This window comes from Tamandua tetradactyla, chromosome 15 (assembly GCF_023851605.1).
Source record: "Tamandua tetradactyla isolate mTamTet1 chromosome 15, mTamTet1.pri, whole genome shotgun sequence".
Lineage (NCBI taxonomy): Eukaryota > Metazoa > Chordata > Mammalia > Pilosa > Myrmecophagidae > Tamandua > Tamandua tetradactyla.
This window is the reverse complement of record NC_135341.1, coordinates 68,191,926-68,212,693: the sequence shown is the minus strand read 5'-3', so window position 1 is coordinate 68,212,693 and position 20,768 is coordinate 68,191,926. Positions and strand designations below refer to the sequence as shown.

Below are 20,768 nucleotides of genomic sequence, written 5' to 3'. Positions count from 1 at the left end.
AGCACGTCCGAGGCCAGCGAGCCGAGCAGAGCCCCGGGGAGGAGAGCCGGGGGAGGGCGTGTGCAGTGGCAGCAGCAGCGGCGGCAGCGGAGCCGCTAGTCCCCTCCCTCCTGGGGGAGCAGCTGCCGCCGCCGCCGCCGCCGCCACCACCGTCAGCGCGCGGGCCGAGGCCGGAGCGAGCCGGGCAAGCGGCGCGCGCGCGGGGGAGGGCGGGGGCGGGGAGGGGGGTGGGAGAAGGGGGCGGGAGGGCGTGGGGGGAGGGTCTCGCTCTCCCGGCGACCAGAGCCCGAGAGGGAGACCCTGGCGGCGGCGGCGCCTGACGCTCGGCGCCTCCTGCCGTGCTCCTGGGCGGCATGTCCGAGGCTGGCGGGGCCGGACCGGGCGGCGGCGGGGCAGGAGCCGGGGCAGGGGCCGGGGCAGGGGCCGGGCCCGGGGCCCTGCCCCCGCAGCCCCCCGCGCCGCCGCAGGGCTCTCCGTGTGCCGCCGCCGCCGGGGGCTCGGGCGCCTGCGGACCGGCGACGGCAGTGGCGGCGGCGGGCACGGCCGAAGGACCAGGAGGCGGCGGCTCGGCCCGGATCGCTGTGAAGAAGGCGCAGCTGCGCTCTGCTCCACGGGCCAAAAAACTGGAGAAACTCGGAGTCTACTCCGCCTGCAAGGTACCAGCTCGCCGCTCGCGGACCGCGGCTGGGGGCGAAGGGCCCAGCTCTGTGGGGCCCCCGCCCTCTCCCCCTCCCCCTCCCCTCCGCCCCCGCCTCCCGCCTACCGCCTGGGGCCGCTGCACCGCGGAAGTGCTGCTGCCGCCCGCGCCCAGTTAGCTCCTTTTCGGATAAGAGTCCCGTTGGGTTGGAAGAAGGGGAATCACCAAGTCGGAGAACCCGTTCCCCACTCCCTACCCCCTCCTCGGATAGAATACCCTTTGCATTCGCGCTCCGGGGCTGCCCTGGGGCTTCGCTGCTCTATAGGAGCTCGCCGGAGGCGTCTGCTAGGGAGTGGAGCCCTGTTCACGGTGTGGCAGGACGCCCCAGGGTCAGGAAAACATCTCTGGGATCTGAGTGACTCGCTTGCGCCCGGTGCCCCACTGGGAGGGGTTGGGTGCAAAGAGTGAGGGTGGAAAAGACTCTCGGATTCCTTGCTCTGAGAGAGAGAGAGAGAGAGAGAGAGAGAAGGGGCAGGACGCGCAGGGTGGGGAGGTGGACACTGCCCGAGGCGAGGGTCCCTGGAGCGCCTGGAGCCCTCGGCTGGGGGCGGAGGTACTGCAGCGCGCCGTGACAACCTTGTCATTATTGTATTATTACTTATTTAGTTAAAACGCTGTCCTAACTGCTCGGGGTGTAAATAGGACTTGACAAGGTGACAGCCCAGCACTGTGGGCACTGCTACTCAGTTTGAGGATACACGTTTCTTTCCATCCTGTTCTCCATCCCAGCTATCGGTGGCCCCTGGGCCCTCAGCTGAAGACCCAGATGTAGGTGCTGCGCGCCTAGGGTGGGAGGATTGCCCAAGGCCGAGGGGCAGGCTGGCCCTGCACTGTCAGCAGAGGCTTTGTTTTGACAGGGTGACAGCTGAGGGGGGCGGAGACTTGGCCTTGTCAGCCTCTGCGGCCTGTGGCTGAGGCGGGGAAGACTCTTGCACACACTCAATCACCTCCCGTGCACGTATTCTTCCCGTCTGCTTGTAAACAGGGTCAAGTTCCCAGATTTCAGATGGCCACAAGAACTCTGCAGTGACCGCTTCTGAGTTTTGGTGTAAAGGTTATCAATACTGCTAGAATTCCTGGACTGTCTTGGTCCTGCTGTTTTTAGTATTTCCAGGAGTTTCTCCACCTCAATGGAATGACTGTGCTTGCCCTTTTCCCAGACCATTCATCTCTTTGTGTATATATTGAGCATTTGCTGTGAACCTTACACAGGTTCAATAAATATTTGTTGAATGAATGTAGGATCCAGTGCAGTGCTTCTCAAACTTTAATGTACATAGGAATCTCCTGAGAATCTATTAAAATACTGATTCTGAATCAGCTGAGATTCTGCATTTCTAACGAACTCCTATGTGATCCTTTACTGGTCCACAGACCACACTGCAAGTGGAAAAGACCCAGGTTCAGCCTTGACAATGTATCTTAGTCGTTTATAATTCAGCTGAGAAAATTAAAACTATGAAATAGTAATGTGACATGATATTTCTGAAGAAGAAATGTGAAAATGTTAAAGTAGGGAACATCCTTCTAAAAAGGAGAAAGGCTAGGAGTTGGTTATAAAGGGCATTAGACCAATCAGAGTGAGACCTTCAGTGTAGTAGGCAGAATGGAGTGTTGTGCACAGAATCTAGAATAAGTTCAATTACTTGGTGAATTTGTGTTTTGCATTGTCTCATGTAGGGACTGTGTCAAGCTCTGTGTTTCTGTTCTGGTTTTGTATTGGGTTCCCATCTTGAACACCACTTCTCCCCACTGCCTGCTGTCACCTTATTATCTAACAATTCCCTGAAATTTTGAGTTCTTTCTAAAACCATGGGCATATGTGCCCTGCATTGATATTTTTGATCGATCCAAATTTTCACGCATGAGATGTAACCTAAAGGTTGTGGTTTGAGTATTTCGTGTTCCCACTCACCTCTACCACACTTACAAGAAGAAAAAACATCTACAATTCTCCTTAAAACCTTAAAGGCTTCTTGTCCTGCTCCTGGAAAACTCTGAAAGCTTCAACTTTTATTTGCCCATTTATTCAATAAATATTTAGAGAGGTCCCACTGGGTGCCAGATACTATGCTAGAAGCTAGACTGTGATACTCAGAGTCTGTCCTTCTTGAGGTACTGGTCACTCATGTGTGCAAGTGTGTGTTGGAGGTGGACTGTAAAGCAATTACAATAAAGTTCAGAAAAACTGTTTTACAAAATTGATGAGGGAAGCCAGAGCTGGGCAGTTCACGAGATAGAGCCTGAAGAGGATGGAGATGGCTTAGAGAAAGTGCCAGTGGGTGCTAAGGACACTTGGCTGCTCAGGGTAGTAAGGTAGCGTGAAGCTTCTTGTAATGGAGCAACCGAAAACAGTTCTGAAAGGTAGAAAACAGTTCTGAAAGGTAGGCGCTGGGTCAGCAGGAGCTAGCACTCCATTGACCTGGCTGCGAGGGTGGGAAGTTATGGTCATGAGGGCACTGAGGAATGGGGAGAGTGGCATCATCAAATTTGCTTTCTTTTCTTTTTTTTAATACTGGGCTTGGTTGGGTGTGAGTTGGTTTGAGACATCAGAACCTATGGTTCTTTTCTCAGCTTGTCTCTGCACTTGGTATAAAAAATCCCAGAAGGGCAGATTGCTCTACCTTTTGCCCCTGGCTTCTTTTGCAAAATGGAGTAGAGAAGTTAGGGAATGGGGAGGGACCTGGAAAGAGATAAGAGTTTATTCGGTACTGTTGAATGAGAAAGGTCTGGCCTTTAAACCTCACAATTGAAACAGAAAAAGGGAGCTAATCCACCGCCAGGGTGGTGTGCCACACCCAGGTAAGAAGGAAAAAAAGAAACAAACAAACTTGTTAGGCAGGATTCAGGGCAGAGTTCTTTGAACTGTGTCCTGGCAAAGGTTATTTCAGAGAGTCACATTGTTCATGTCTGACACAGCCAGAGAGATCATTAAAAATGTAGAGTTGACCATGTTATGCCCCTAGCTAGGACCCTTCAATTTCCCTGCAGGGCCTAGTCACTTTACCTCTGGCCCTTTTTCAGGACTTTGAGTGCACAGTCCACTTTTACCTCAGGGCCTTTGCACATGCCATTCACTGGGATTGAAAGCTCTTCTCCACACCACTCACTCCCAGCTCTTCCTGCAGATCTCAGATTCTTTGCCTTTACACTCCCAGCCAGCCTTCTCATTATAAATTATCTGACCTCCTCTGTGCTTTTACTTCCTGGGGCTTTTATCATGACTTGTAATTAAGTGTAATTACTTAATATGTGGTTGTCCCTCCAAATAGATTCTAAGTGCCATGGTTGTTGACTGAATGAATTAGAGAAGAGAAAACTGAAGAAATGATTCAGTATTAGGATAGCAGTTGTGGAATCTTAATTTTCTTGACAAGTGAGCAGAGGAGATTTTTCGTGTGGAGGATTTCTACATGTTGAGGTGGCAGTGAAACTGGGTTTTTAACGCTATAAAAGAAACCCCAAGTGAATGCATGACTAGCCCAAATCTATACCCTCTCCCTTGAATTAAAAAAACAAACAGGCAAAGACTATTGACTGACCCTTCCTAATGAAAGTTACCATAGATGAGGTGAGAGAGTAGGGTGTAGTGACTAAGAACATGTGCTTTGGAGTTTGAATTAACTTGATTTCAAATTTCAGATATCCAGCTGTGTGACCTGAGACATGGATTTGCCTCTGAAGCCTCCCTTTCCTTTTCTATTAAGTAAGAATAATAATAGGCCTTTTATGATATCACGGTGAGGCACCCAGCACAGTGGCTGACCCAGCTCTAGGAAGGGGATACACTGTTAACTGGAAATTAAGAACGTGGGATTTAGATTTTAATCCCAGCTCTACCACTTGTGTGATCTCGGGCAGAGGCCACTTATTCTCTCCCTGAGCCTTGAGTACTTCATCGTTAAAATGGGGACCATAACTTTACCCTCGAACTTAAAAGAGAGAAGTTCCCCCAGAGTTCCTGGGTTAGTGATGGAGCTTTACTCATTGTGCATCAGAATCAATGGGCACAAAACATTTATGGAGAACCAGTTGCTTAGATTCTGGGCTGAGTGCCACACTTAGAGAGTAACATGGGCACAGGACTATAAAATTAGTCACAATTAAAAACACATTTATAATCTAGGAGAAGTAACATTGACTAGAATACTCAGAGAGCCAAGGCAGAGGTGCGACCTTAAGAGAAAAAGCGTGCTAGGTTAGCCACGGGCTGGGATACAGCACCAGGCAAGCCTGTAGTGGGGAGAGCCCCGTATGCAGCTGCGTGTATTTTCAGGCACGCCTCTAGGGAACAAATTTCTTTTTCAGTTTTGGATTTGATCCCATCAGCAGCTAGAACAGTGGCTCTCACTCAGGAGCAGTTTTGCCTCTTCGAGAACATTTGCCAATGTCTCGGGACATTTTTGATTGTCACAGTTGGGGGAAGGGATACAACTGGCACCTAGTTGTTTGGAGTCCTGGGATGCTGCAAAGCATCTAACCCCCATAACAACAACAAGAAAAAGTCATCCAGCTCCAAATTCAATAATGCTGAGGTTGGGAATCCCCCATTTAGAGGAAAATTGTCCCATAAAACCATAAAGACGCTTACAGCATAGGAGAAATTAATGCTTTTAATGTTAAATTGAATAACATTTACCAATCTGAGAAATCTCCCTGTGTGAATCCTGGACATATGCTTTAAACAGCTTTATTGTGGTATAATTTATATATCATATCATTCACCCACTGTATTGTACAGTCGGATGCTTTTGAGTAAATGTATACAGTTTTGTATCCCTCTCTGCAGTCCAGCTTTAAAACATTATCTCCCCCCCAAAATTTCCTCCTCCCACAGGTATGTTTTAAGATGATATTTTGTATTGTTGATTGTTAGTTTGTAAACCGATACTAAATTTACTATCTTTTTGGAGACTGTGTAAGTAAGCAGTTTTGTTATAGCTAAGTACAAAACATGGCTGGGGGTCGGGAGGCTAATAAAATGTTGTTTTAAAAATTCAGCCTTAACCACCTAAATTTTGATAGCATAAAATGATTTCATGTATGGTGACTTCTATAAAAGATGGTGGCTATCATACAGCCAAACATACAGTGGAAAAACTATTTCATTTGGCAGACACAATACAAAAAACCTGAGAGAAACTTGCCCCAATTTAATTCTCTTTCCTCATAAACTTTCAAGGAAGATGGAAAGTCAAGCCTGCAAAGCCTTCAGACTGCAATTTGTGGTTTTATGTCACTGAGAAAGTAGTTTACAGGGCAAAGCAGAACAAGATCTGCTGAGGAGTGTTTTGTTTTTTGGAGTGCGTGCATGCAAAAAGCAATTTGTGAGGCAGTGCTTTTTGAGGTTTTATTGTATGTGTGTGTGTGCGTGTGTTTTTCCCTACTTAATCACCCAGCAGATTTAAACTCAGTTTCACGTTAACACGATTTAGTTCTGTATTTATCAGCTAAATCCGCAGGGCCAAAATATTCTCTCTCACTCACCACGTGGAGGGTTAAGGGTAAAATACACAGTCTCCTGTGAGGTTCCTTATAGCAATGAGAACAAATCACTGAATACTAACTGCAGTGCCAAGAAAACTAGGATTTCCCAGGCTCAGTGGCTTCTGATTTTGTGTGTGTGTGTGTGCCTTTGAGAAAAGGGTAGCTATTTAGAGAGGCATGTCACAGGTTTCCTGCACTTGAAGCTGCATGCTGCCTTTGTGTCTTGATAGTCTGATTTAAACCCTGAAGGTTCCTGTGGCCGAATAGCAGGTGCTGGCTGCCTGCGCATCAGATAACTTTGCACTCCTGCGCCCTTGGGCAGTCACCTAAAGGTTTGTGTTTCAGTTCCTCCTCTGAGAAGAGGGAGTCCAGGTGCTATCTTGAAGACTTAATATGAAGATTCAATCGTTAAGCACATGTGAGAGTTCTTGCAACATAGCCATGCCACAAATTTCTACTTTTATTTTATTTTCAAAAATTTTTCATTGCTATCCATAGTTCATGTTTTGCCACAGTGTTATGCCTTTTGTTATTTGACTCTTCTTCGCGAGATAAGAGGAGGGTAAGGGAGGTCATTTTACTAGTAGGGAATTGTGAGACCCAAAGAAGTTAAATGACTTCCTCGAGATACAGTGTTTGCTCAGGAAATTAGGCGGCTGTGCAGATTCTCTTTGCAGTGCGCTGTTTTGCTCTTCCAAGACTTTCTCCTGGGATGGAGGAGGTCGCTGATCTTTCAGATGGTTTAGAGAGAGACTTTATTTGTTTCAGGCGTTCTACCGCTCTCATTTGACATTTATTGTTCTCCTATTGAGAGGAATGTTCAAAGGCTTTTCTAGTTCATTGGCCGTAAAGTAAAGAAAATAAGTGTTCTTTATTGCTGGCCCAGGGCAGACAGATGCCCTTAATTGTTTTAAAGCTGACAATCAAGACTGGTCACTATCCTGGCCCAATAGAATTCCCTGTTGAAGGAAGATGAAAGCAACACCTATTCAGGCTGTTGGAAGTGCCAAATATCCCAGAGAGGCAGGGAATTGACAGTCCTGGGTGTTGAGAAGTTCCCAAATGGTCTGTATAAGATTGTACACAGAGCAGTATCTCAGCACCATCAAGAAGAAAGTCAGTTTTTTTTTTAACTCTTAATCTTATGCATACAATAAATTGCTCAAACCGTCAGTCTACAGCTTGATGAATTTTTGCATATGCCTACATCCATGCAGCCGCCACATACAAAGCTGTAGAGCATTTCAAGCACCCCATGTCCCCTCCCAGTAAATAGTTTACTCTTTGGCCCTGGAAACCCTTATTCTTCTATTACCAGAGATTAGTGTTAACTGTTCTTGAAGTTCACAGAAATGGAATCACTGTATGAAGTGTTTTGTGCCTGGCTTCTTTCATTCAACATTATGCCTGTGAGATGTATCCACGTTGTTGTATCTAGCGGTAGTTTATAAGGACCTATTTTTCCATTAAAAAAAAAAACAGGTAGAAAATTGTCAGCCATTTTACCTGGGTGTGAACAGCTTTAAAGGTTGAATTGTAATTAGGCTTTTGAATGAAAGGGATTTGATATTCATGTATACCAGGAAGAACCCACGACAGCAGGAATGTGGACAAGAAGTCGAGTAGGTATTCTGGGCCAAGTGGATGTAAATAAGGTCTGAAATGGAGGAGAGGCAGAATGAGGGGGAGGTGGCGTGGGTGAGGGGAGTGATGATGTCACAGCTGGTGGAATGCCTGGCATGACATTCCTTCTCCCCTGGAGTCTGTACTGGTGACTCCTTACCAGCTGATAGCCATGCTGCGTCCTGCTACCCCTCGTCCTGGGTCTGGAAGATGGCGGGAGGCATTCTGTGAGGCATGAAGAGCCGTGGCTGCTGGGAGCTATGGCAGTGTTCCTGGAAGGCTGGCCAGCATGCAGTGCGTAAAGCCGCAGCGGGCAGAGACACCTCTGTTGTTGGTTTAGGTGACAGAGATGTTGGGAAGAGAACATTTGGGTCCATTCTCTACAACTAAGGCTAGCGAAGGCTACCTTCTTCCCAGGAGAGGCAATGAGGAACAGGGATCCCTGTACTGCCCCACACATTTTTTGCATAACAACTGCATCCCTGAAAATTCATATTGAGTATAGAAGATGAGCTTATTATTTAATGGACCATGTGGACCATCCCCTTGTAAATTAATCTTTTCTGTAATTGATAGGGTTAACACATGGGATTTTCATCTTTGAGTTTACTTGAATGTGTGCACACGTACTTGGGGGCGTGATTCCAATTGCTGTTTATTCATTTAATATGTATTCCCATGGGCTGCTTTGGAAGATCTTGGCTGGGGTAGTTCCTGTTGAAACTCCTTATGCCAATTTATCACCTAGACAGAATAGAAATGGAACTGGATTCCTTATCATTTCACATCACTTTCCTATGTGCACACTCTACCTGGCTTGCTGTCATTCTGGTCTGTTCTCAGATGTCAGCTTCACAGAGAAGCCCCGCTAACTCCTCCCCCCCCCCCCCCCCAAAGAGTAGCTCTCCCGTCACTTTATTCCCTTTTCTTGTTTGGTTTCCTTTCTCACACTTATCAATACATTGGCAGCATACATTTTTGTTTCTTGTTTCATCATTTATTGCCAGTTTCGCATCCAACAACAGAAGCTTCCTGATGCAGGGACTTGGCTGTGGGTGTACTGTGTATCCCAAAGCCTGGAACTGTGCCTTCTACACAGTAGACACACAATAAATATTTGTTAAATAAATGGGTAATTTCATATTCACAGGCCTTGCAAGATAAGAGGAACGAAAACAGTCTTTTAAAGATGACGATATTGAGACTTAGAAAGATTAATAACTTGCCCAAAGCCATGTGGTTGGCAGCAGGGCAGTCGTGCGGTGGGGCTGGAATAGTGTCTTTTCACTTGTAACTGATGTGGTTTCCATGAGCTCACGTTGGACCTGACGACATGTGCTTCTTGTCTGATGGTCTGGACTTTTGCTACAAGACAGAGGAAGGCGAAGTCAGACCCGCACTTTTTTTTCCTTCTTTTTTTTTGTAGCACTTAATTAGTTAATTCGTTAGGATTTATTAGCTGTACAGCAGTAAATCCTCCTCCCCAGTTTCTAACTCCATGGACCCACATTTTAATCCTTCACTGGATGAATGACATTAACTTTCCTGACTACTGTTTCATCTTCTGCAAATTAGAACTAAATTCTCACAAAGGTGTCATGAATATCAGGAAGCCAGTGAGTTAAAATCTATGGAGTGACTAAAAGGCCCTGGCATACCTTTAAAAAAAAATCTATGTTAATGAACTAGACAAAAAAGTCAATCCCCCATAAAGCCAAGTTTTCTTACTGCTGTTTTTAATTATTGTTGCTTTGCTGCCTGCTTTAAGCTAAAGGCTACAATAGACTTTAATTTAATTCATTATTCTTTTGTTTGCACCCAGAGGCCCAGGCCCAGGACTTATTTATTTTTTTTAATTTTTTGCATTCAAAGGATGAATGAATTTATTTTGGAAAAATAAGTATGAATTTTGTCTCTAATGATTCACTTGGCTCTGTCTGCTCCAGTATTAGTTGATACCCCATAATATACCATGGGATCCCAGGAGAAGGTTTTGAGTAGTCTCTTCAGTGACCTCAGGGCAGGATGCTTCCATTTAATTCTGTATCATCCTAATCAGCCCCTGTCCATTGCATGCTTGGCCTGTGCAGCATACTACCAGGCTTGTCTGGTATGCAGTGGATTCCAGAAATACAGGGATGACACCTGGGTAATATCGTAGTGACTGATGGTGGCAGCTCTAATTTGCATCAGCCGTAACAAGCTGGTGTTGAAATCGAATGGCAGAATGCCAAGGAAGCCAAGGTCAGCATTCTTTGAAATAGCAAAGTGAATCATGTAGCCCAGCATTTGCATACACACACAGGACTATCTGAATCACCCCACCGCCAAGGGCTAGGTGTGTGGTAAGTGCAAAAGGTAGCAAATGCCACAAGAAGCCCCACACCTTGCTAGGGAGATAAGTACAGAGAAGAAAAAAATTAAAGTGGATAATCAAGCATGAAGTCACTGTGGTGAGAAACAGCCATGATCTGGGGGCCGGTGAAAGTATAGGAGAGACCAGCCCAGCTGGAATGCACAGATTAAAACAAAGCAGAGAAGCAAAGCTGGAGGGAGACAAACCACAGAGTGATTTAGAGCATGGACCTGGGCACAGACCACCTGGGTTTGAATCCCGATATGCTGCTTTCTTGCTGTGCGACCATATGGAGTAAATTGCCCTTTACAAGCCTCAGTTTTCATAGCTATAACATGGAGAGTGTGATAATGTCAGCTTTCCCCATTCATTCAACAAATTGTTATTTAATGTGCCAGGCCTTGTTTTAGATGCTGGAGATACAGCGACAGATGGATCCTTAGTCCCCCAGAGTTTGCTTTCTGGTAGCAGAAACAGACAATAAAAAAGAAAATAACAGAATGTGTTAAGTGCCACACAGAGAATGAAAACACAGAGAATTAAATGACAGTGCCTGGGTGGTAGTTCCATCAGATGAATTTCCAGAAAGGTCTCTGCAGAAGGGATGCTTAGGCTGGGGCCTGAGTGATAAGAAGTCAGCTATGTGAGGGGCAGGGTGCAGGGGACCAGAGAGAGTTTGGCAGGTGTAGGGGCCATGAGGAGACCATTGAGGCTGGACAGGGATGAGCAAAGGGGTGAGTGTAGTGGATAAGGTGGAAGAGATGGATGGGGGCCGAAGATAGATTGTTGAAGTACAGTTTCTGTAAGTATAATGCTTAGATCTTAAGGACAGTTTTGACAGCTGCATATCAAGACGCAGACATTTCCATCACTCTAGAAAGTTCCCTCCTGCTCCTTGCAGATCCTCCTCCCCCAGAAGCAGCCATTGATCTGTGTTCCCATAGGTTAGTTTTGCTGTACTACAATCACATAAATGGTACCACATAGTACGTACTCTTCTTTCACTCGTGAGATTCATCCATGTTGTTGCGTCAGTCAGTAGTTCATTTCTTTTTATTGCCAAGGAGTAGTCCAGTGTTTGAATGTACCACTAGTTTATCAAATCATCAGTTGATGGACTAGGCTGTTTTCTTTTTTTTGATTTTTTTATTAATTAAAATTTTTTTTTAAATACCAAAAAACACCAAATGCAAACATTCGTAACTTTTGATCATTACGTTCTACATGTATAATTAGTAATTCACAATATCATCACATAATTGCATATTCATCATCATGATCATTTCTTAGAACATTTGCATCTATTCAGAAAAAGAAAGAAAAACAGAAAAAAAATTTATACATACCATACCCCTTACCCCTCCCTTTCATTGATCACTAGCATCAGTCTAAATTTAACATTTGTTCCCCCTGTTACTTATATGTTTTACTTGCCTGTTGATAAGGTAGATAAAAGGAGCATCAGACACAAGGTTTTCACAATCACACAGTCACGTTGTGAAAGCTATATCATTATACAATCATCTTCAAGAAACATGGCTACTGGAACACAGATCAACATTTTCAGGCAGTTCCCTCCAGCCTCCATTACATCTTAACTAACAAGGTGATATCTACTTAATGCGTAAGAATAACCTTCAGGATGACCTCCAGGATAACCTCTCGACTCTGTTTGGAATCTCTCAGCCATTGACACTTTATTTTTTCTCGTTTCACTCTTCCCCTTTTGGTTGAGAAGGTTTTCTCAGTCCCTTGATGCTGAGTCTCAGCTCATTCTGGGATTTCTGTCCCACATTGCCAGGAAGGTCCACACCCCTGGGAGTCATGTCCCACGTAGACAGGGGGAGAGTGGTGAGTTTGCTTGTTGTGTTGGCTGGAGAGAGAGGCCACATTTGAGCAACAAAAGAGGTTCTCTCAGGGGTGACTGTTAGGCCTAATTTTAAGTAGGCTTGACCTATCCTTTGTGGGGTTAAGTTTCATTTGAACAAACCTCACGATTGGGGGCTCAGCCTGTAGCTTTGGTTGTCCACACTGAACTAAGCTGTTTTCAGTGTGTTCACATTTGATTTGCATTTTAAAGTAACCTCTCTGGCTCTCTGGAAAGAATAAAGTGTATGGGGAGAAAGGGGGGGGGGAAGGGGAGCAGTTGGAAGTTCTTTCATTCTTCATAAATGTTGATGTTGGCTTGGACTAGGGTGGTGGCAGAGGAGGGGTCAGAGGTTGATGGGATATATCATGAGGAAAGAGGCAACAGGATTTGATGTTGTTGTGGGAGTGAAAAAAATACAGGAATCAAAGATTTAATCTTGGTGTTTGTCCTGGGCAAATGAAAGGATGGTAGTTATGTTTAATGAGATGGGGAAGACCATGGGAGAACAAAGAGAAGCAAGTTTGGAGGTGGTGAGAAGCAAGTGTTCTTTTTTGGGTGCGTTAAATTAGGCATGTCTGTTAGTGGGGCGAGTGTTGTTTTGATGATAAAATGCAATGATTTGGTATGGCATCTGGGACATTCTAAATGTTCAGTAAATGCTAGCTATCATTACTGTTAAAAGGACTAGATATAATTTTTGATCTTAATAAAGGGACTAGCCAAATTGGAGAGAGAGAGAAAAAAAAAAAGTGGTAAAAAGAAACAATGGTTGGTAAGGTCCCCTGGGCGGGTAAGGAGGGTATCAGTTGATAGAAGGTCTTGAATTTCAGATAGATTTTGAACTGAAACCACGTGATAATAATGAGTCTTTGCACTTAAAGAAGAAGGCACAAGATATTTCAGAGTACCGGCAGGTACTTCTAAATATGCATATTGGTTCCTTGCTCCTTTGCCAGCTGGTGTGAATGCAAGCAATTCACACCCTGATTACAAACATTGAATTACCTGTCCTGTTGGCTGTTGGGTGGATAAAATAAGGTGATTTAGGCCAAAATTACCTTGGAAAGTATCAAAATATATTGCTTAAATGGTGTTTTAGGAAGATTGACCTGTCAGTGCTCTGTTGAGTGTGCACTGGGTGGGGGTTGGAAGTGGGAATTGATTGCAGACAGGGAGGATGCTACTTCTAAATGGTTGATAAGGAACTGAACTAGGGTTCTGGCAGTACCAATGGAGAAGGTATAAATCAGAGAGAGACTTTGAAAGAAGAATCAAGGGCAGATGCATCGAACCTCAGGGATTGGGAGAAAGGTAGGGCCAAGGAGAGGAATATTGTAGGCGAAAAGGAGGTGGTTACAGGTCTTGTGGTAAAATTTTACAGGGCAGAGATTTCAAATGTAAGCATTTGGGAATGTGGCTGGACATTCTGGTTTGCAGGTTGGGCTGGTTATGTGGAGTGAAGAATCATCAGCCTCTTAGATAATGAGAACGTGATTTCCAAGGAAGCAAAGTATGTGGCATTATTTACTCATCACAGTTGACTTGGTGCCAGAACAACAGGCTGAAGAGTGAAAAATTCTATCCCTCAGCTGGTTGCCTAGGTTGCTCAGTGCCAGCCAAGCAGTTTAGCAGATCTTTCCAGTGTTGAATACTGAGCTGACTGCTTTAGCATCTTCACAAATAAAAATCCCAGATATTGTGTGTGTGTGTAAATGAAACGGATTCCTGGAATCCTTTCTAGGGCACCAGTTTCTTGGTTCTGTTGTCACTCTGGATCTCGTCAGTCATTTTCAGAGGCGATACATGTTTGGGTTAGGTCCTGGAGAGGTGACTCAGCTGTAATGAAGGATCTGGTCATTTGGTGGCAACTAAGGCTGTTACAGCAACTTCTAAGAGTCCTGGACCTCTGGTTGAACCAGACCTACTATAGTGTATAAAAGCCAGTTTCTTATACAACTCTGGCACAGATACACGAACCTGTCCCAGACAGGGATGTCACCAAGGTTGGCGAAGCAACTTCTGATTTGATGTTGGAGTAATGGAGAGCATGGAAGAGAATCATTTGGATGGTTGATTATTTTGCCCTGGGTCATTTTCCTCATGACCTCATTTCCATTCTCCTTCCCTATCCTTGTCCACCCTCTTCAGTATTTGTTTTGGTGTTTCCCTTTGGCTTTCCAGACCAAAATGACACCCTTCATTAAGATCTTCAGAGATGCTACTGCTACTGATTTACATCATTGTTTGTTTTTTTCTCCCCTTCTGTTCCGTTTCCACTCTCAATTTCAGTCAATTTTGCTCCCCTGAGGGAAGAACAGCCCTCCTCTCTGCCCCTTACTCCCAGAAGGTGCCTTTTTTTCCTTTTCACTTTCGTTTATCTTTCAAGTTCCCAGAGCTTTAAAGTCCCAATTTCAAATCACAGCTTCACTGTGTCTGCTGGCCTCTGACGTACAACTGTGTGAGGTTAGTTGGGAAGATTGTTAAACAGGGGAGAAAGCAAAAAGCGTGTATGTCCTAGGAAGGATTGATTTGCCATTTAAAATTGATCTATATATGGAGGACTGAAGTTAATCCAGAGTAAGAGGTATTGACACCTGCATCTGTCGCACTCGCTCTTTTCCCTTCAGTTCTTTTCTACTCCCAGTGTTAGACCAGCAGCGTCTGCCTGGCCTGGGTGCCTTGTGGCATCTCGGGCCCTAGACCATACCTTCTGAATCTGAATCTATTTGAACAAGATCTCCATGTCATTCATAGCACATAAAAGTTTGAGAAGCATTTCTCCAGGTCACATCAGGATTATTTAAACTGGCCACTTCCAAAGAGAATGCTTTTGTTGAGATCGTAGCTGAATTTAGTTGATTCCCAGTATTATTGTCACATTAAAGTAGGATTCAATTTTTTTTTTTTTTTACCAAGGTGAGACATGCACACACTGAAGAGAAAAATTCAGACAGTTCGGAATGGTAGCAGATGAAAATGTAAAACTTCTCCGCCCAGGTCTCACTCCTCATTCTCTTTTAACCCCTTCCAGAATTTTTTTCACTCTCCTCTCCTGGATCCTTCTGAGGTTGTAACTTATGTCTTGTACTTCAGTGCAAGGAGGGCAACTAGATTCACCTTTACAGAAGGTCACTGTAGATATCAATGTGGCTCAAATGAGTTTGTGAAAAATGCCAGAAAATCAGATGTCAGTAAGTCAAAGGCATTTGTCAGGGAGACCAAAACAGACACCAGCAGCACCCGCTTTTATTATTAGCAAGTTTTGTTTCAGATGTCATTGATTTTAAAACAGGGTAGCCTCCTTAGTGACTCTTTATTCCTGTCATTTCTTATTTCTGTTGCTGAGACTGGTTTCTTATAGCAAGGGTGTGGCCACCTAGAGACTGATTTTGTGCTTTTAGATAGAAAAAGACTAGTTTTTGGGCAAAGATGTAGACACCCATGCACAGCTTTCCCATCCCCACCCCCTTTATTTTTTTTGCAAATGTAGTGTATTAAGCCTCCTTAATTTGTGAGGACAAAATAAGCCTCAATTTTGGTACGCACTGTGGGGAAACTTTGCAGGAGATGAACTTTTAAGTGATAGTTACAGTGGTTCTTGTCTTTTTTTTTTTTAAATAAATTTATTGAGGTATATAGTTGCCTTGTTTCGACATTCAAACAAATGGGATCATATCATATATGCCTTTTGTGTCTGACTTAGCATGTCTTTGGGGTTTATCCATGTTGTTGCACGTAGAAGTGGATTTACTGGGTCCTGTAGTAACTTTTTAGGAAACTCCCAAACTGTTTCCCAGAGTGGCTGTGCAATTTTACCTCCCACCAGCAGAACATGAAGATTACCGTTTTCCACATCCTTGCAACATTCATTACTGTCTCCCCTTGTGATTGCAGTCATTCTGGTGGATGTGAAGTGGTATCTCATTGTGCTTTTAGTCCTTGACTTTTAAACAGTTCACTGAAGCAGGGAGGTAGAAGTAGAGTGATGAGCTTCACTCACCACCTCCCATCTCCCTGCCATCCAGTATCTGCGTGAACACAACTCACTGGTTCTGTAGGGTAGACTGAGTAACCTCAGCCAAGTCTCTCAACTTCTTAGAACCCTAACTTTCTCTTCTGAATAATAGGTAAATGCCTACCTCACACAGGGTATCTAACATATAAGAGAGTCTTTGCACGGTTCCTTTCTCATATTAAATGCTTAGTAAATGTTGGCTTCACAGCTTTACGCCATAAATTTACCTTCAGTGTTTTTTTACTGTGAATCATTCCTGTCAGTATTTCCAATGGTGGAAATTGTTGGCTTCCACCATTTCAACCTGGCAGAGTCCTGCTGGAATATTGGCTATCTCTCTCTATTCCTGCAGATGTCATCCAGATATCTTCACACCCATCTCACTCATCAACAGAGTGAATTGTGATCTGCGCGCCCCACTCCTTCGTTTGTCTGTCGTCGGGTCATGACCACCTGTTTGTCCGGTTTAGCTTTCTTCTCATTGTGCATCTGGGCTCTTGCTTATTATGGCAAAGTCTTTGTCATTCTCTTGACCTCTATTTCTTGATTTTGGAGGAAAAACATTTTTATCCTAAGCCTGTCAAAAGCAGCTCAGTGGCCTTTTCTTCCTTCCTGGTTCTCCCCGTGTCTGCAGAAACTAGCTCTTTGGGGAAGATGAAGTAATCTGGACAGCCGTTCCCTCCTTTTGCCTGGGGTTATGAGCTGCTGCAGTAATTGGCTTGGCAGCACAGCCCCTAAAAGGTTGTCCTTCAGCTGGTACTTTGTTAAAGCTGCAAGGCCAACCCCCTTGGGAGTTCCCTGAGACAGCAGCTGTCTTGTCTAATTAAGGAGAGTTGTGGGAAAGGTGTTTTGAAGGGAGACTTTGTATCATGCCAGGCCTGAACATCTGGGAGAGGGATTTGAAGGCCAAGGAGGAGGGCATGGGAGCAGTAGCTTGTAACACTTAGGAGAAAATGCTTTGCTAGCTGTGTCAGTCAAGGTGAGGGCATTGAATGTTTTTTAAAGGACTTGTTCCATTTTTAACAAATGGAACGCTAAGTCCCACACGTGTTAAAAATTTGTGCACTTAGGTTTCCAAGTCTCCTCTGGTATATACGCATATGCAGAAAGTACTTTTCATCATAGCCAACCCCTCTACTCCCAAATCCCAAATCCTGAAACAAATGAGCAAAGCTAAGGGTCACCCATATATCCTAATAGGGATACAATTTTAACCACTCAAAACCACTTAAGTGATGATATTGTGAACCATTGATTATTAATATGTTGGACTGTGCATGTATGGATATTTCTCCATAAAAAATATTAAAACAAAACAAAAACCACTTAAGGATTATGGGGAATATTTATGCTTAAGCTGAAATGGTCCATAGTGATGACTTGGGTTCCAGAGTGGACTCCCTTTAAACTCTTGTGCAGTAATCTCCATTAGGAATATAATGTGAGGCACATATGCAATTTAAAATTTTCTAGCAGCCACATTAAAAACCAGAACAAAACAAATGAATTCTAGGTGAAGTGAATTTTATTTTTTGTACTAAGCCTTTGAACTCTGGTGTGTATTTTATACTTACAACACATCTCAGTGTGGACTTGCCAGATCTGAAGGGCTCAGCAGCCCCATGGGGCTCATGACTTCTGTATTGGGCAGCACGGTTGGAGTGCTGTGTGGCTGACAAAACTTGCGTACTTCTCAGGGTTTTGCCCTAATTATCCTCTCTTCTTTCCCACTCTCCCTCCTCCTCTTAGTTTTCTATTTATTTGGTAAGTGTCTCAGTCATTTTGAACAAAAGAAATAACGTACTTTGGAAAAGCCACTGGGATCCTAAAATTCAGTGGAAGAAGCAAAATTATTCAGTTTATAAAGAAAAGTGCTTTGAATGAATGCTGAATAATGAATAGTTTCATTTTGAAAGCACTGGTGTCTATTGTTGGTGGAATTCATTAAGCATTTCTATCATACATGGCTTAAAGTGTGGTCAGTATTTGGAATGTAACATTTTTTGTTGAGTGGGGGGAGAATAACTTTCTTTTTCAAATCTCCCTGTCATGAGATTCATGACCCATGTATCTATGCTTGAGGAACATGGTCATTATTTTATGTCAGATTAAATCAAGAAGGGGCATAAGCTTTTTGTCTTTGGCTGATTGCACTTAAATCTGTTGCAATAAAGAGGTTAAGTTTTATGTCTCTAAAAATCTTTATTGCCTTCTCCAAGAATTGCAAGCTTATTACGTGTTGACTTGAACCACAGAACTGGAGGTGGGGTTTATGAGCAGGCTCATGGGGAGAAAAGTTTTAAATCCTTATACTCTTAAAAGTGGACTATGACTCAGCTACCCACCCTTAACTCCACCTCTACCCCCAAATGATTTATGCTGGGTAATCTGTTATTTTTGTTAGAATTTTTCTGGAATTACTTTTCTTCTTCTACAAATGAGTCAATGTTAAGAAAAGAAGTTAGCAGTCAACCTATGAATATGAATGCCACAGAGAAAATATAAAATATAGTGTGACTCTCCCCTTTCCTCTTCTATCTCATGTCCCATAAGTATGTCCCATATAGTTCTTCTGCATATCCCCATGCGTATATATTTAAGTTGATTAGTTATTATTTTTTAAAAACATACATAGATCCATTAAACTAAGATGGCAGTGTAGGATGCTCTGTGATAGAGTTCCCCTGCAGAATCTTTGAACAACTAGCAAAAAAATGGGAAGCAACCTTCCTCAGAAACAGAAAACAGTTGAAGGTTGCAGTAACTGGAAAAGGACCAAATCAAGAAAATGCAGCTTTAAAAAAATGATAGAAGCTCTTGTTACCTTTGCTGTCCCCTACCCCCATCCCCCCTCTCTTGCATAGTGTAGAGCCAGCTTATGCCATACTAATATCAGATAAAGTAGACTTTAAGTGAAATAAATGTTATGATGGATAAAGACAGCCACTAAATACTCATGAAGGGGAGAGGTCAACAAGAAGACATAGCAATTATAAGTACATATGAGTACGTATGCATCTAATGGTAGTTATGCATATGAAACAAATATTGAAAGATTTGTAAGACACTTCAATACACTACTTTCAATAATGGATAGAATATCTAGATAGAAGATCAATGTGAAATAGAAGATTTGAATGATACTATAAACCAAGTAGATCAGCCAGACATATATAAAACAACAGCAGCAGTATACATACTCTTCTGTAGTGCACATAGAGAAAAATGGATCATTCTTGAGGGTAGACCATGTGTTAGGAAACAAAACAAGTCTCAGTAAATTTAAAAATATTAAAATCATACAATGTATCTTCTCCATCCACAATGGAATGCAGCTAGAAATAAATAAAAGAGGGGAAACTGGAAAATCCACATATATGAGGAAATTAAACAATGTGCTCTTAAATAATCTTTGTGTCAAAGAAGAAATCACAGGGAAATTAGAAACTATCTTGAGGTAAATGGAAACAAAAACAAATATACTAACATTTATGGTATGTAGCAAAGGCAGTGCTGAGAGGGAACTTTATAGCATAAAATGCCTACATTATAAAAGAAGATAGATCTAAAATCAGAGACCTAACCTCAAAACTGGAGGGTCTAGAAAAAGAAAAGCAAACTAAACCCAAAGGGAGTAGAAGAGAGGAAATGAGAAAGATTGGACTGGAGAGAAATGAAATAGAGAATTAAAATACAAACAAAAAACTATATTGTGATGATCAAAGAAACGAAAAGTTGGTACTTAAGAAAGATCAATAAAATAAACTTTTAGCTAGATTGAAAGACCAAGGATACAAATAACTAAAATTAGAAATGAAAGTGTAGACAGAACTACCAGCCCCACAAAAATGAAAAGGACCAAAAGAGGACACTATGAACAAGTATATGCCAACAAATTAGCTAATTTAGATGAAATTGAAAATTTATAGAAACATGCCTATATTGACTCAAGGTGGAATAGAAAATTTCAGACCGATAACAAAGACATTGAATCAGTAATCAAAAACCTCCCAACAAACAAAAGCCCAGGACCAAATGACTTCACTGGTGAATTTTACCAAACATTCCAAGAAGGATTAACACCAATCTTGTTCAGACTATTCAAAAAATTGGAATTCAAGAAGGAACAGTTCCTAACTCATTGTATGAGGCCAACATGGCCCCAATATCTAAGTTAGATAAAGATAAAGCAAGAAAAGAAAATTAGAGAACAATGTCCCTTATGAATATGCATATTTGTCCTCAATAAAATACTAGCGAACACAATGTAACAGCACCTTAAAAGAATTATAAACCATGGTGAAGTGGGATTTATCTCTGGAATACAAGAGTGGTTCAACATAAGAGTAAGCTAATGCAAATAAACCACATTAATAGAATGAGAGGAAAAAAAACTTTGTGCACCAAAGGACTTCATCAGTGTACATAGGTAACCTACAGAATGGGAAAAAATATTTGGAAACCACATATCCCATAAGGGTTTAATATCTAGAATATACAAAACAATCCTAGAAGTCAACAACAAAGGAGAAACAACCCAATCAAAAATTGGGCAAAATACATACACAATTTTAATATATATTTCTCAATAAGATATGCAAATGGCCATAAAGCACATGAAAAGATGCTCAACATCATTAGCCATTAGGGAAATGCAAATCAAAACTACAACAAGATACCATGTCATACTTACTAGGATGGCTGCTATTAAAAAAACAGG

At 43.0% G+C, this 20,768-nt stretch overlaps 1 protein-coding gene across 2 annotated transcripts in view; it reads left to right on the top strand.

Moving 5' to 3' along the window:
• Positions 1–259: 259 nt before the first annotated feature.
• KAT2B (lysine acetyltransferase 2B) overlaps positions 260–20,768 on the top strand; it is an 85,301-nt gene continuing 64,792 nt past the window's right edge. The window contains exon 1 of one of the 2 annotated variants that reach the window (XM_077130031.1): positions 260–656. In XM_077130031.1, the coding sequence (XP_076986146.1) occupies positions 354–656 (303 nt within the window). In that variant the 5' untranslated portion in view covers positions 260–353. Of the gene's footprint in view, positions 657–7,921; positions 8,102–20,768 lie in introns of those variants that run through there. The other variant, XM_077130032.1, reaches the window with a different exon arrangement.